This window comes from Oreochromis aureus, linkage group 3 (assembly GCF_013358895.1).
Source record: "Oreochromis aureus strain Israel breed Guangdong linkage group 3, ZZ_aureus, whole genome shotgun sequence".
Taxonomy (NCBI): Eukaryota; Metazoa; Chordata; class Actinopteri; order Cichliformes; family Cichlidae; genus Oreochromis; species Oreochromis aureus.
In genome coordinates this window covers 70139297-70156783 of record NC_052944.1, presented here as the reverse complement: position 1 = coordinate 70156783, position 17487 = coordinate 70139297, and the positions used below count along the sequence as shown (strand labels likewise).

At 39.2% G+C, this 17487-nt stretch overlaps 2 protein-coding genes across 2 annotated transcripts; both read right to left on the bottom strand.

Annotated features, from left to right (window-relative positions):
• Nucleotides 1–1902: 1902 nt before the first annotated feature.
• Nucleotides 1903–7490, bottom strand: LOC116328095 (hepatitis A virus cellular receptor 2 homolog). Its single transcript, XM_031749799.2, has 3 exons — nucleotides 7160–7490; nucleotides 5809–6153; nucleotides 1903–5687 (listed from the first exon to the last, which is right to left on the bottom strand). The coding sequence occupies exons 1-3, from the start codon at nucleotides 7230–7232 to the stop codon at nucleotides 5584–5586; spliced, it is 522 nt and encodes a 173-aa protein (XP_031605659.2). The 5' UTR covers nucleotides 7233–7490; the 3' UTR covers nucleotides 1903–5583.
• Nucleotides 7491–12245: 4755 nt separating this feature from the next.
• LOC120437454 (coxsackievirus and adenovirus receptor homolog) lies at nucleotides 12246–16019 on the bottom strand. The gene is made up of 3 exons (XM_039608039.1): nucleotides 15567–16019; nucleotides 14318–14674; nucleotides 12246–14208 (listed from the first exon to the last, which is right to left on the bottom strand). Exons 1-3 carry the CDS (start codon nucleotides 15637–15639, stop codon nucleotides 14054–14056), a joined length of 585 nt encoding a protein of 194 aa, XP_039463973.1. The 5' UTR covers nucleotides 15640–16019; the 3' UTR covers nucleotides 12246–14053.
• Between the last annotated feature and the right edge of the window lie 1468 nt (nucleotides 16020–17487).

The window sequence follows — 17487 nt, the reverse complement described above, 5'->3', positions numbered from 1 at the left end:
TACAGCATTTACTTCAAAAGACGTGCAGTTAGCGTTTACGTCCTTTTTGCGCCTTTTTGTCTAAAGCTGTTAGTTTTATCTCTCTCCAAACAACATTGACCGAATCAGCAGCAAAAGAAGATCCAAACTACGCTTCACATAAACATCGTCATGAATTCACTCTGACTTTTGCTCTCTCTCTCTCTCTCTCTGTACTTCAAGAACAGTTTCCGGTCTAAAAAAGTATTTCCTGCATTATTCGCTTGCTTGTTACGCACAAGTCTACCGTTGTTTGCAGCGTTGTGTCTGTTTTTTCCCCTTTTACATACTTCCGAAAAGAAAACCTAATTTCTGCCGTTCAATACTGAACAAATTTAAACTTTTTAAAATTATGCAAAATACAAAACGCTTAGCCGTGTCTCTAATAAAACCGCTGTAACGTCAGAGTTAATGTTCATATGTTGATTAATGGTTTTCTTTTGTTTTTGATGTACTGCAGAATATTTTTATAAAATCTCAGGCCAGGAAAACCACCTTCATGTTTTTCTGTGTTTTATTTTCAGCTACTTTGACACAAAGGCATCTGATGTGACGCTCACACCTTTGATAAAGTCTTGCGTGTGTCAGCTTCCTTTTTATAGGAAAGTCCGCTCGCCCCTGCGGACAGTCAATCCTTCAAGCTCGGGTCCTGGGAGCTTGAGGGTCCTGCGCAGTGTTTTAGCTGTTCCTAGGACTGCGCTCTTCTTGACAGAGATCTCCGATGTTGTTCCTGGGGCTGCTGGAGCCACTCGCCTAGCTTGGGAGTGACTGAACTGAACCTAGTGCTCCGATTATCACTGGGACCACTGTTACCTTCACCCTCCACATCTTCTCAATCTCTTCTCTAAGGTATTTCTCGAGCTTCTCATGTTCCTTCTTCCTGATTTTTCTGTCATTCGGAACCACTACATCGATCACTACCGCCTTCTTCTGTTTGTCTACAATACAGATGTTCCTGTACACTATGCCGATCACTTGGTTATGGCATTCCATTTATTCATTTATTGGCTGTCCCGTTTGGTTCTTTAGCCATCAGAATAATTGTCTGAAGGCCAAGAAACATGCCAAACAGATTTACTTTACCAAGTGGATCATCACAGCGTTGCTGTATTGGTCCATTTAAGTTATTTCAGGTGGGACAGACATGACTGGGGATAGGAAAGGGAGAGCGAAAGAAAGGAAGGGAAAGAAAAACAGAGGGGAAGAGAGACATGAGAGAAGACAAAGAAAAAACTCTTGGCTGTTGCCCAGGCAAGGCCAAACACAAGATGATTGCATTGGTACAATCCATTATGGATAGTTAGGAACTTCTTGCTCAACTCTTTCACTTCCTTTTGGAGACAGGCCTGTATAAACTTCATTTCCTTCCCTTCCCTTTCTTTGACAAATTCATATTATGAATTCTGAACCTTTCTGTCATAACCAGGGATTTATCTACAAGTGATTTGGCAAAATCTCAAAAATTTCACAAAATGTCTTGCTGGATAGTTTTCTGAGCTTCCTAGTATGAAGTATATTGTGTTTCCTCACATTAGACCGAGGAGGTTGGAGACTTTTTAAAATCTTGCTTCACATCATTAGCTTTGCAGTATAGTGTGACTCTTTCATTATACATTTCCCAGTCTTTACTGGAGTACCTAGTACCTACATGGGTTGGTTCAACCCGGTTTTCAGGGTTTTCCATCAGGTGGTGGTACCTGGTAGCTAGTATTTTTTAGTACGAAAATCAATACCACCATACATACCAAGGCTGCATGACAGAAATATAAATAATATTTTACAAAGAAGATGAACTCGACTACAGCAAAATTACAGAATCTAATACAGCAGAAATACAGTAATATACATGTGTAATACAGTTTAACTTGGTGTGAGAAAACCATATCAGAATCAGAATCACATTTATTGGCCAAGTAATATGTGAAAACACACACGAGGAATTTGGTTCCAGTCGATGGTGTCTCTCAAGCACAAGAATGTAAAAACACAATATATGAGCAACACAATGAACAACATACACAAACCACATTATAAAAACAATCTAAACCCTTATATACAAAACGTAGTTATATTATAGCTGTTAGACTGAGACATAGAATATCCATCTGAGACCAATCAAGACCCCAAAACAGTGCCAGGTTATCAACACAACATTTTCATTCTTCGTTGGAAATGTAGACATTCAACATTTATTAAACCAAAAGAAAATATGATGTAAAAAGAAAACAGAATATAGAAAAAACATTTTATATATATATTATATATATACACACATATACATCTGACCACAGGACTTTCTCCCATGACTCCTCTGGATCATCCAGATGATCCTTGGCAAACTTCAGACGGGCCTGGACATGGGCTGGCTTAAGCAGGGGAACCTTCCGTGCGATGCAAGATTTTAAACCATGACGTCTTAGTGTATTACTGATAGTAGCCTTGGAAACTATGGTCCCAGCTCTCTTCATGGGACTCCCATGTAGTTCTGGGCTTATTCTTCACCATTCTTAGCATCATTGAAACCCCACGAGGAGAGATCTTCCGTGGGGCCCCAGTCCGAGGGACATTGACAGTCATCATTAGCCTCTTCCATTTCCTGACAATTGCTCCAATAGTTGTTCTTTTTTCACCAAGCTGTTGGCAATTGCCCCTGTAGCCCTTTCCAGCTGAAGGTCTACAGTTTTGTCTCTTGTGTCTTTTGACAGCTCTTTGGTTTTGCTACTTAGACTTTGGCTGATTGTGGGGTCCACAGGTGTCTTTATGATAGCTAACGACCTCAAACAGGTGCTACTAATTTAGAATCATGAGCAGAGTGTAGCTGGGCTATTTGAAAGCAAAATAACAGGTCTTTGAGGGTCAGAAATCTGGCTGATAAGCAAGTAATAAAATACTTAGTTGACACAGTAATTCACAAATGAATTGCTCAAAAATCATACAATGTGATTTCCGAATTTTTCTGTTTAGATTCTGTCTCTCACAGTGGAAATGCACCTATGCTAAAAATTGTAGACCCCTTCATGATTTCTAAGTAAGAGAACTTGCAAAATCACAGGGTGATGAAATACTTATTGACCTCACTCTGTGTGTGTGTGTATATATATATATATATATATATATATTTCTTTTTGTTACTATTAGTGAAAAACATCTGTCAAGCAAATATTTTTAGGTTGAGTAACATTTGGCTGACGGTGGATTAATTATGTTTTCTGAAGTTAAAAAATAGTCCAAAGTTAATAGCTGTCACCTAGCTGTTCTTCCCCCTTTTTTAAGAAGGGGAATTTTTTGCAACTAGTTAAAAAAACTTGGAAAGAGGAACTAACAGAGACATGTGAAATGAGACACAACATGGCACTCATGTGTTTCACAACCACATCCTGCTGAGCTAACATGACTCTTTGAATGACTCCTTATGTGATTTGGTGCTGCAAAAAGACAAATCAACTAAAACTGAATACAGAGTATATCAAACTTTATATAATACTTTTTAGATGGCTAACCATAAGCAGGTATCTTGTGCTTCTGTTTCTGTTACGTGTCATCTCAGAGGCTAAAATATCTGTGGACCACAGAGGCTGCAGGAGCTACAATGTAAGATTGATTGGTGTCTCTGGTGGAAATGTTTTTACTGTCACTACATACGAGAAGAATAGCGATGAGAATTGTGGATGCACAAACTAAGAAATCACAAAGGCACCTACACAGGGTATGATTGCAGCTTGATAACCAAGCAAGCTATCATTAACTTAGCATTTCACTCACTCCAAAGTCAATTTGGTCAAACCACTCCATGACTGAACGTTGGAGGTTATAGCTCAATGAAGTCCACATCAAAACATTTGATCCTGAGGCCACCAAATCCAACACCTTCACTCCTTGGTTCAGTGTAACAGACACCAGGAACGAGTCTGAATTTCTACACCAAATATAAAAGAACTCAGAGTGAAACCCATCATGTGCTGTTGGTCCCAGCTAGTTAAAGAGGAACTCTGTCAGCAGCTACAGAGCTCCAAGGGACAAGGTGCCTGCTGTAACTTTGTCTTTGCATTTCACTTTTCTCCACATGAGTCTCATTTTTGAGTTCTGCAGTGAGTTCAGAAATAACTGAATTATTCAATTAAAATATTCAGGTGATAGCATCTGAAATTTATGGAAACCAAGCGAAGTGCCTAACGCCTAGTTTCCACTGTTAGCTAATCAACTTGGCTTGACTTGGTTTAAGAGAAATTATGACGTTGTGTCATTTGATGGGTACTCAGTTGTAGCTGTAAATGGCCAAAAAAAAGCACAGTCGAGTTATGTCGAGCCGAGTGGGTAGTAGTGGGGTACAGGCTTATGTGCCTGAACTAAAGTGCCTATGAGTACAACTCCTGCAACAATTTGCCCCGCATCCCCTCCCAAAACTACCCAACAACAACAACCAAAGCAAAGACCAATCAGGTAATCAAAATAAAAAAGCAAGCAAACAAACAGACAAACAAAAAGATTTCTGATTTTACCCAACACCAAAAAAGGCAAAATACCAAATTACTTCCCTATAACACACTGCATGATTTAATATTCTACACCGACAATCAGTGTATGCCTACTACTCGACCGAAAAGTATATAAAATGTAAAAACATGAAACAAAAACGAAACAGCACAACAACCATAATGCAGATTAGGGATTATTTAATATAAAGTGAAACCAAACATCAACCAAATCATCTGGACTAAAAGTGATCTGTGATTCCAATCAGTGTTCCTAAACTACCACAAAAACAAAGTGTTCAGCAGTCTGTAAGAACTGGACGGATTCAGAAGCCATATTCAAAACCAGTTACAAATCAGGAACATGCACAGTATGAGTTTTCAACAAAAATGGACAACAGTCCCTCTAGTCCATCCAGCTGAAAATTATTGTCAAGACAGATAATATTTTTTACATATTCACACAGCCTAAGTCATTGGTGTGAGAAGGGAACTGACTAAACCAACAATCCCATCAAAACCAATGAGGTGTTCCCAAGCATGCAACTTTACCCACATTTTATAGATGAAAAGACAAAACCGACGAGGAAAGCACCAAGGTCAGCAGTCCTGTGGCTGTCATAATATCTCCTTCTATAATCCACAGTGATTCTTCCAAACTCACACTGTCACATGTTGTCACATGTTGTATATGTATATATATATATATATACACACATACATATATATATATCTTCACATGTAATATTTTACAAATAATGTAAACTCAACTACAGCAAAATCACTAATTCTGATACAGCAGAACATACAGTAATATAATACAGTTTCACTTGGTTTGAGAAAACCATATTAAAATACTGAAGATGGACTCAAACTGTAGGTCATAAAGCTGTTATCAGATATTACAAAGATGTTTGAGAGAAATGTGAAATATGTTTAAATTTTAGATGTTTGAAATCTGCAGCTGAATGTTCCCCATCTTTGATGTTCGTCTGACCTCAGATCATTTTTGTTTTCTTGTTTTCATTAACAAAAAACAAAACAAAACTGAGGTTGGTTTGAACACTGACTGTTTTCTTTAGATTTTCTGTAGCTAAAAAACAAAAGCAACAACAAGAAGCACAACAGGAACATACAGACCAACGGCCAGTCCAAAAGAACCACTTACACTTCGTCCTACTGGTAGGACTGCCCGACCTGCAGGTGAGAAACAGGTGTGAGGTGTCAGGTAGGTGATAAGTGAAGAACAGAACAGAATCCAACAACCAGGAAGCAGATTCAACTTTGATGACTGACGCACTGAACTCTAATAACTCACCTTTAGGAATAATAACTCTCAGGTCAAGAGTTATAGTAGTGGTGTAAGGGAGGTCTTTTTTCTGGGTAACACTACATTCGTATGTTCCAGCATCATTAATCATCACATCCTTCAAAATTAAAGACACGTCTCCATCCTTCATCTGTCTGTCCTGCAGATCCACCCGGTTCTTAAAAGATGGATTCTGATCTGCGGGATCAAATCGCCCATCTCGATACAGATACACATTTTTATTTTGTAGGTCAGGTTTGGTCCAAGCTACAGCTCTGAGGGAACCTTTATCTCTTAGAGCTTGACATGGTAGAATTACGTTCTGTCCAGACAAAACTGTAAAGATTTCCTGGTCTGGAAGAGGAAACAACACAGAGCAAAGTGAGAGAGTGAGGATCAGAAAAGACACTCAAAAAAACCCCAAAACATTTTTCTTATTGATGTTGAGGACACTGTGGGTTAAAACAGGAGCCTCAGAAACCAGCACACTTGGGAAGTATTTAGTGGACACTACCAAGTGTGCCACATCAGTGGAATCACAAAAATAATTACTTACTTCAGATATGCTGCTTACTGTCTTGGACATTTGACTTAATTTTTTACTTAATGACGTGAAGTACATCTGTGTTTTTTTTTCTTGATTGCCAAGACATCAGAGGGCATGTTTGAAAAGCCAAAAATCTCAGATTTTGATAGCACAAAGAGTTACTTCTCATCATCTGTGGTGACTTTGACCTCAGTTTAACGTCAAAGTCCTGCTGCTGCTTGAATTGTCAAAAACTCTGATGGCAGTTGTAGATTAGAGTGGCTGTGACTCAGGAGGTAGAGCAGGAGTGTGAATAAATATGACAGCAGAGATAAAATAGACATAAAGCACTGCTGATTGAGACATATATGAAGTGATTTGACTGCTCAGATAGAAAAGTTCTACATAAGAGCTAGTCTGTTTAGATTGAATAAGGAGCTCATGGTAAATGGAAGCTGATGGTTTTCTCAGAGACGTTTTAATATCAGCACCAGATCATTTTGGAAAGACTCCACAGACCTTTGTCTTCTTATTTTTTAGGACTTACATGTTTAATTTCCTGCAGGTTCCACAAAAACATTCCCGTGTGATGAGGGGGGGAGGGAGTGTGTGTGTGTGTGTGTGTGTGTGTGTGTGTGTGTGGGGGTTAAAGCAAACTTTATTTAATGAACAATTAAACCACATATTCACTTTAAAACAAAAACATAGTGCAACGATAAACTACTATGTGTATTGATTTTGCATTATACCATATTGTACACATGTAAAGCACTCTGAAACGTGTTCTTCATGTTGCTTATAGTCGCTGTTTGGTTTCCAACAGTTACATCTCACCTGCAGACACGGACACAAAGACGACAGCAAACAGCAGAGTCGAGCACAGACACGCACATGTTCCTGCAGCCATGTCCGCGCTGTAGTCCGATGATCTTTGTCCGTTTAAAACCCCGCCTGCTGATATTATCCGTGAATAACTGGACCGGGGTCTAAAACTTGACTGCGTTAGATCAAATTCAAAGCGAGTGTGAAACGCGTATCTCTTTCAGCCGCTCATCTTGAATAAACGCCTGAATTATCACAAAAAAGTCCCGTATCTGTTTTTTTCCTCTAAAACTTCGCCCTCGAGCTCCACATGAAGCTTAGGGAAAACAAACAGGAGCAGCCGTTAAACTGCCAGTGGGCAGGCAATACCCAGAACACGCCCAGTTTTTTTTTTCCCTGCCAAGTTGTTTTCATATAAACGAGAACATGAAGTGAAAATGTGTCAAGCTGTGCAAAGATCGAAAGACTTTTGTTAATTTCCCTCTGTTCGAACCAAAGTGAAGTTCCTTTCAGATTGCAGCTTTAAGGTTTAAAGGTGAAAACACATACTGATTCTCCTTCAGCTCCTCTCATATCTCTCAACCGTCTTACTGAGAAACACTTACATTACATCAGAGCTGCTCTTACACTTTATTTTAGTTACCACATTAATCATCCCTCTGTTATGTGCTGCTTTTGACAGAATAGGTACGCTTATAGACACAGCAAAAGCCTACCACCCTTTGTTCAAAGGAACTGCTTATTATGTTGCACATGTTTTACTCTAACTGAGAACTACACCCCATCACACAAGCACTTTTTCTAAACCTCAGCACTTTCTCTAACATTCACACAGACTCGAATTCACATCGATGCATCAGAAGCAACTCAGCGTTCACCATCTTACCCTAAGATGCTTAAATATGCAAACTGCTGGAGCCGGAGATCAAACGCTGATCCAGTTGGTTAACAACCTGCTCTACAGCCTCCCAAAAGCCACCAAACAGGAGAGCTACACTAGAAAACACAACATACTCCAGAATCACATGCCAGATATAAATCGATCCAAAACATAGTCAAAACAGCCTAAACACCTACAGTGTTCACTCTGGGCTTAAAGTCAAAGAATAAATATTAGATTTATGTCATACTTTATCATGCCTAACACAATATTGTCTCAAATTAGAACACAACACGACCTATCTTTGTATAGAAACTTCAGTCAGCATATAATACATACACACAAGACTTAGAGCAGACTCTAAGACAACTTACACAACTGTTACATGAGCTGTGGTTAGAAGGCAGAACTGATGAAAGATAAAAATAAATAAAGAGGAAATGCTCAGAGACTTAGCAAGTATCAGTGCTACTACTACAATCTGATCTCAGAGGGGACTTTGATGATTTGTAACAAAAAGTGAAAATAAGGGACTTTCCGAATGCCTTGAGTGTGAGCCTGCTCTCTGTGGTTCACTTGTTTTTGTGTGGAATAAATCCAATGAAGGAGAAAGAAAGAGTATTAATGTTTTAGGGTCGCACATTTCTGAGTCAATAACATCAGTGAGAGCTGAAGTAACTGTACTCTCTCAGTGCATCATACAGTGCTTTTATGTGGTCTATCTGTGAGACAGCTGAGATACAAGCGCAGCAGCAAATGAGTCAAATACTGCCTAACATGCACGTGAATGTGGTGTTGTTGTTAGCAGGGATGATGTGGCGTGTTTACTGAGTGGGCTGACACTAAAACTACCTAACACAAAAACATGAAACTTTTTTTTACCATGGTTAAAATGTTTATCTAATTCTTGGAGCGATTTAAATCCTATAAATATGCATCACCACTTTTTGTGAAGTCTTAATGAAGATGAAACTGTTCGCTTCCTCAGTTCGACGGTGGTGAAGGAGTTAAAAAGTCTTGAAAGCACAAACAAAATCAGTCTGACCGGTCCTGTACACAGCATGTGTGAACATGTTGGAGCTCTGCTGTTAGCCAAAGAGTGACAGGAAGGTTTGATTTTCTTTTTGTTTTCTGTTCTATAAGTCAACAGGAAAAAGTCCGGTCAGACAGGGTATTTATTTGATATCTGTACCTGCATGGGTTTTTCTCCTACAAAACAATAACATGCTGGATTAGAGAATGAAATTGCCTGTAGGTGTGGTGCCCTGAATGTTTGAACTGTCAACAACTCTCAGCCCGCAGTGTTTGTGACCCCCCCACACACACTTTTTTCTTGCTTTTGTTGTGAATAGTTTGTATCACAGAGCAAAAAGCATTTGCTCCCACCTGATGTAGTGTTAGGGTGATATTTAGTTTTGTCAGCAGGTGGCAGTGGCGGCTCAGAAAAATGAGAGACTGGCAAAGTAATCCCTTACAAAAGTAATGCAGGGCAGTTATTGTAATGGAAGCTGTCAGTAACAAAGAACTGCTGTTTTGCTGTGTTTCAGGTGAAAGCAGTATACGACCACTGCATACGTTTATGTAAAGTAATATGTTTTGAGTGTAATTCCTTAATGTGACATTAATGTGTCCAAATAAGAGAGTTAGATCAGCTTATCTGTGGATGAACCTGGCAACATGGGTGTGCTAGAATCCTACATTAGACTTTGCAAAGTGTTGTACCATCAAAAATATGATGGAGAAAAATATTTGCTGGTTTAAGTTAAAATTATCAGAAATGTTTTGCTAAACCAGCTGGTACATCTTATGTTGTGTATTGTTTACTGTCATTTACTCTGTTTTCTAAAGGCTGATTACAAATAATCCTATGCAAAAGTAATGGAGGCCAGTTATTGTAATGGAAGCCATCAGTAACACAGAACTGCTGAGAGCAACAAACATCAATGTGCACCTGAATGAACCTTGTCTTCCTTCAGTGTGCAACATCATCTGGCGAGCCACCAGCCAAGAGTATATTTCCTGCTCAGGACATAATCCTAGAACGTGTTGAATTAACATCTTTCGAAGATGGAACAACTACAGGATGACATCAGAACAGCATTGTGGACACTTGGGAAACCCGAACTCACCAAGGTGGGCCAGTGTCTTAAGTGCAGCGAACCAATAGTGGTGGGTTTTAAAGGGCAGTCCTGACGTGCTCTGATTCGGCTGGCAGAAAGTACTCTGGATGAGATTGAAGAAGCAGAGGAATCTGAAGTGTTTCTGCTGTTTATATAGGATCTCCAGGCATTCATAGAGTCATTACAAGAACATCCTGTGACTGAAGCGGAGATACTTCAAACTCAAACAGATCTCAAGGACTGCTTTGCCGTAGAGTTCTCAGGTGTCCATGGTGGAGTCTATAATGAGAGCAATCGAGGCGTTAAGGAGAATTTACAGCTCAGCGTAGGTAACACGACGGTGGTGGGAGAGTTTTTTTAGTGTCAATGTAGGCAGTGACAGCAATATGTGACACAACCACCCTGTGGCCTGGAGAAAAAGTACTAACATGTGAAGAGCCAGAGTGTTGAAAACAATGCAAAAAGCTCAGTGCAGCCTGTGTCTGTGCTTTGGCACAACTTTGTATACAGTATTTACTTTCAGTGACGTTCAGTTAGCATTTTGTAAGACTGCAAGGGAGCATATCTGCAGTGGATGATAGCACCCCTTCAGTTGCTGTCCGAATGGAACAGCAGTACAGAAATGTGCACTTGGGGTGGCTGTAGCTCAGGAGGTAGAGCAGGTCACTTACTGATTGGAAGGTTGATGGTTGAACCCCAGTCTGCATGTCAAATATCTTTGGGCAAGATATTAACACCAAGTTGCTCTCTGATGCATCCATTGGAGTATGAATTTATGAATATTAGACAGAAAGCACTTAGGCATAGACAAAACTGCTTGGGTGAATGATGCATATTATATAAAGTGCTCTGAGTGCTGCAGGAGAGCAGAAACACACTTTACAAGAATCAGATTATTTACTATTTTACACATTTGTGGACCATAAATTAGACGTTATACTTCTTTGAAATCCACCTGAAGGATGCTGCATGCATGTGTAGTTGGTGGAGTGTATGGTACGACCAGACTGTGGGTCATTCTTCCTTGTGCAGTCTTTGGGCCATCACTCAATTCAGTTTCATTTATATTGTGTCAAATCAGAACACTTGGCTCAAAGTGCCTCATATTGTAAAGTAAGGACCTTACAATAATGCAGAGAAAACTCCAACAATCAGCGTCACCATTTGGTGACTCTGTCCCACTAAACTTTTAAATACTCTGGGAACCACAATTAGGCCCACAGTCTGAGAGCGCAGTAACACACAAAGAGCTGAAGTGAAACTGAGTGTTAAAATAAATTAAAATTCCCCGTCTGTGTTTTTCATCCTGTTTTTGTTTTTTTAATTAAAAATTTTATTGTGGTTTTTCTTTTCCACTGGTGAATCCACTGTTGCTTTCTTACCTTGATCCGGACCACTTGTCAAACGATCAGTATTCAACAGGTTCATAGGTCATCATCTTCCAGCGACACACGAGCACGACTGTGGGTGAAAGCCCCTCTTCACTCGCTGTCTGGACGGAAACCTGTGCACATGTTACTCTACTTTATTAAAACCTTCTCCATGTAAAGTTGTTTCCTCTGTGAAGCACTTTGCAACATTGGCTTTGGAAAGATAAAAAGACTAAAATGTGTTAAAGTGAAGGTTGTAGTAGTCTAACCTAGTTTGGATGAAGTGGATCAACAGGATGAGAAATATGACTGTAGTTGTTTACCTGGGTATTAATGTTATAGATATTCATACATGTTTACATTATCTGCATGAAATAACACTAAAGCAACATCGACGTCCACTTAGAGAGAAAATGTTCTGACTATTTGATTTCAGCCTTGCACTCAAATCTTAAACAATCTTAAAGTGTCTCAGTGCAGATTATTCACTGTACATTAGTCTGATTAATCTCTCACTATAAGATGATAAGTTGATCTAAAGTACTTTACAATGTTTTAGTTTTTCTTTGTCCTTCATCTCTGATGGAGCAGCTGTGATCAGAGTGAGAGCAACAGCTGGAATTAAAAAAAAAAGCCTTTACATGACTGAGATCCAAGTTTATGGAGGAGTCTATTTCTCAGAAGCTCCTGAGGGGAAGTTAGATTTCACGAAATACCAGACTGAAAAGTTTCAGTTTCATTTTCCTTTTTATTTTTCTGTTCATTTCAATTCATGTTTCTCATATAGCAGCAAATCAATACTCATTCCAGCACTGATTCAGAAGCCATTTTCAAAACCAGTTAAAAATCAGGTAAATCAACTTCACAAAGAATGGCAAGTTGGACAACAGTCCCTCTAATCACTCACTGTAACCCATCCAAGTGAACATTATTGTTCAGGCAGTTAATTTTTTGATTTACTAACACACCACAGCCTAAGTCATTGGTGTGTGAAGGGAACTGACTAAACCAACAATCACACCAAAACCAATGAGGTCTTCCCAAATATGCAACTTTACTTATGTTACGCAGATGAAAAGACAAAACCAACAGCGCGGCCAGTCCTGTGGCTGTCATATTATCACCTTCTATAATCCACAGTGATTTTTCCACACACTGTGACATGCTTTTGTGTCTGTGTTGTGAGTTGGTTTAGTCAGCATGTGTATTTATGCTGACTGAACATGATGAGTCAAACCCATCCTGATCTCACAAACAGCTGCTGAACCTGAAGCTGAAACCAACACTCACTGATTCCAACACTGCAACATACACAACACTGGATATTTAATTTGAAAAACACAACATAATATGCATATATGTACAATGGGTTTGGGTCAAAGTGAACTTGTGAATTTTCCACAAAGGCATAACAAAAATATAAATGATATTTTACAAAGAATATAAACTTGGTTCACTGATTCTAACACAGCAGAACATAGAGTAATGTTCCTGCGTAATACAGTTTAACTTGAGCAAACCATATTAAAACTCTGAAGGTGGACAAAAACTATGGGTCATAAAGCTGCAGGCAGACTTGACATGATGTTTGAGAGAAATGCAAAAAACATTAAAATTTTAGATATTTGAAATGTGCCGCTGAATGTTCAACATCTTTAAAGTCTGTCTGTCTTCAGATAATCTTTGTTTTCATTAAAACTGAGCTTGGTTTGAACACTGACTGCTTTTTTTTAAATGACATTTTCTGTGGCTAAAAAACAAAAGCAACAAGAAGCACAACAGGAACATACAGACCAACGGCCAGTTCAAAAGAACCACTTACACTTCACCCTACTGGTGGATCTGCAGGTGAGAAACAGGTGTGAGGTGTCAGCTGTCAGGTAGGTGATGAGTGAAGAACAGAACAGAATCCATTTGCTCTTCAAACTGCTGTCAGACATTATCTACTGCACTCTGATCACAACGCAGAAGGTACACAGAGATGCAGTATATATCACACAAATATACACACAATAAACCAGATTAAATACAGCTTGTATTTTAGTACTGGAGCGTAAATGTTTAAACATATTTATATATATTTTCCTGCTGTTTAAAAACACAAATAATGAAATTGAGACTTTAGGGGATTTTAGTGCAGGACTTCTTGACAGTCAGACTTTGTACTTATGTGAAAGGAAATGTAAAGATAATCCTAATTTAGAAATGTAAAAAAAAAGTATAGCAGGAACAAAATAAATTGTTATCAAAGTGGTTGGTTTAGACTGTTGATCTTTTTATGACTAACTTAGCCAACTCATTTTACTCTGCTCTGGGGAGCTTGTACAGATTCTGACTCATTTGTTTTAACCCCTCAAAAGTAAAAAGAAGACAGACAGACCAACTGTCAGTCCAACAGATAGAACCACAGCAAACTGATCATTTAAGATGTAAAATCAAAACAAGAACCGAACATTTGATATGGCCTGCTGGATGTTAAGCATTGAAAATGTCTGTCATCTTATCATCTTCCTGTCTCTGGAAAAGTTTCAACCTACTACTTTCCAGCAGGAGGCTGGTATGAAACCTGACTTGGTTGTTGTTTACCTCTTCTGTGGATGAAAAAAACAACTGCAAGAAGAAGCAGACCAGAAACTGACAGACCGACTATCAGTCCAATAGATCCATCCTCTGTGTGTCCTCCTGTCTGACCTGGAGGTGAGAAACAGGTGTGAGGTAGGTGATAAGTGAAGAACAGAATCCAACAACCAGGAAGCAGATTCAACTTTGATCACAGACACACTGAACTCTCATAACTCACCTCTAGAATGAATAACGTCCAGGTCAAGAGTTATAGTAGTGGTGTAAGGGTTGAGTTCTTTTTTCTGGGTAACACTACATTCGTATGTTCCAGCGTCATTAATCGTCACATTGTTCAGAATCAAAGACACATCTCCATTTTTCATCTGTCTGTCCTGCAGATCCACCCGGTTCTTAAAAGATGGATGCTGCTCTTCGGGATCAACTCGCCCATCTCGATAGAAATAGACATTTTTATTTTGTGTTTTTATTTGGGCAGGTTTGGTCCAAGCTACAGCTCTGATGGAACCTTTATCATTTGGAGCTTGACATGGTAGCCTGACGTTCTGTCCAGACTGAACTGTGATGTTTTTCTGGTCTGAAAGAGGAAACAACACAGAGCAGAGTGAGAGAGTGAGGATCAGTCAAGACACTCAAAAAACTTTTTCCTACTGATGTTGAGGACACTGTGGGTCAAAAGAGGAGCCTCAGAAACCAGCACGCTTGGGAAGAATTTAGTGGACACTACAAAGTGTGCCACATCAGTGGAATCACAAAAAGAATTACTTACTTCTAATATGCTGCTTACTGTCTTTGACATTTGACTTAATTATTTTTATTTTAATGATGTGAAGTACATCTGTTTTTTTTCTTGATTGCTAAGACATCAGAGGGCAGACTTTGATAACACATGTTATTAAAGGGCTACTTCTCATTATCTGTGGGCACTTTGACCTCAGGTTAATATCAAAGTCTTGCTGCTTGAACTGTCTCAAACTCTGATGATAGTTGTAGTTTAGAGTGGCTGTGGCTCAGGAGGTAGAGCAGGAGTGTGAATAAATATGACAGCAGAGATAAAACAGATATAAAGCACTGCTGATTGACACATGCTTAAAGTGATTTGACTACACAGGTAGGAAATTACTATATAAGAGCTAGTCTATTTAGAATAAATAAGGAGCTCATTTTAAATGGAAGCTGAAGTTTTTTTTGGAGACAAAGACTATTTATTTCAATATTTTTAGGGCTTAGACGTTCAATTGACTTCCTGCAGGTTCCACAGAACAAAAAACATGCCCCGATGATGAGCGGGGGCCTTAAAGCAAACTTTATTTAATGAACACTTAAACCGCATATTCACGTCAAAACAGAAACATTGTCTAACTAGGACATACTAGGGGACATATTCTACACTTGTAAACCACTCTGAAACTCTTTATTCTTCTTCATGTTACTTGTTCGCTGTTTGGTTTCCAACAGTTAAATCTCACCTGCAGACACGAACACAAAGACGACAGCAAGCAGCAGAGTCGAGTAAACAGAGGCACATGTTCCTGCAGCCATGTCCACGTTTAAGTCCAATAATCTTTGTTTTTAAAAATCCCGCGTGCTGATATTATCCGAGAGTAACGAACCGGAGTTTAAAACTTGACTGTGTGAGATCAAATTCAAAGCCAGTGTGAAACATGTCACACGTGTTTTCTAACCGCTCCTCCAGAATAAACACTTTCAAGTTCGCTGGATCTGAATAAACAAAAGGAAAACCATTCGTTTCTGATTTTGCTAAAAATTTATCCTCTATCTTGATGGAGAACGCATGATGTCTTGGATGACTTGGGAAAAAGGAGTGTGCAGTTGGCACAGCGAGAGACGTTAAACCGCGCGTGTAAACAAGAACACGAAGTGTCATTCTAACAGGTCGGGACAGGTCCAGCAGTTACAGGAAGTTTTTCTTTTTCTTTTCTTTTCTTTTTTTAATTCTGAAAGTCAACAGGCAAGAAAGTCAAACTCAAATAGTATTTTTAGTGTCGATGGAGGTAGAGACAGGGTGAAACCACCCTGTGGCCTGGAGAGGAGCAAAGTGCGAACGTGCAAAGAGCAAAGAGCCAGAGTGTTGAAAACAATGCAAAAAGCTCAGTGCAGCCACTGTCTGTGTTTTGGCACAACAGTCAAATCCACTGTCACACCAAACACAGACATTGACTCCAGTGGACATATTTACTGCTACTGTCTCCATTCTAGCATCCCTCTGACACATACAGTATTTACTTCCAAAGAGGGAGTAGTTAGGATTTTGTAGGGACTGTGAGGGAGCACATCTGCAGTGGAAGATAACACCCCCGTCTTTGGTTGCTGTCCGAATGCAAACAAGCGTGCAGATGCACACTTGGGATTGGCTGCTGTCACTGTCCTGGGTCGTTAACTTAGTATTTGTGTTCTTTATTGATATTTTTTTCTCATATTCTAGTTTTATTGTGATTTTATATTCTGTTAAACTCTCTGGGAACTTCCTGGTTTACTTTGTAGATCCATGTGGGACTTCACTATGCTCAGCTTGCATTTCCCTGCCATCATGTGAATCAGCTGCAATGTGCTTCCCTCCTGTGTGTCATTTCCTAATTACCTTGTGCATCTCTCTCTCTCTCTCTCTCTCTCTCTAAATATATATATATATATATATTTCAGGCTCAAGATGGCTTAGATTATAAATGTGTATGGTGAACAGTTTGTTGCTCTGTGCTACTCAGGTGATGTTTTGTCTGCCTGTGCAGGCTCGGCTGGAGTGATTGCTGACCTACTAACAGACTGGTGGGTGGAGGACAACTGCTGTTCCCTCCCATTTACAATTTTATTGGTTGTCACCTTTTGCCCACAGCTGAGACAGATGTTCAGACCTGTAATCTATGTTTGTCACACTTACTGTAGGAGTGTGTAAATACAGGTGAAATGTAAAAAGTGACTGAAAAAGAAACTAAAAGCATCACGGGAATCCCCCAGCAGCCAAGCCCTGTTGTCCTACTGAGGCAGGATTCAGGGTCACCTGATCCAGCATTAACTTAGTCTAATCTTAATCTGAGCTCAAAATCATTTTAAAAATAGATTTTTGTAATTTTAGAGCTACCGATCAAATGACAGGAAGCAGGTCTACATATTGGTTTAAAACATTTATTGAAAGACGTATCCTGGTCAAACATGACTCCAAGATTTCTCAGTGTTACTGGAGGCAAAGACAATGCCATCCAAAATTATTAAAATGCAACATGTTAAAAATGTAAAAACATATCTGAATCGTGCACAGGTATAAATGGCATCAACAGCTGCACACAACTTTCAGACATTTATTTTAAAACACAAATATCAGGTATACAGAGAAAGTTAAAATGTGAAATAAATAAATAATTAAATGTGTCA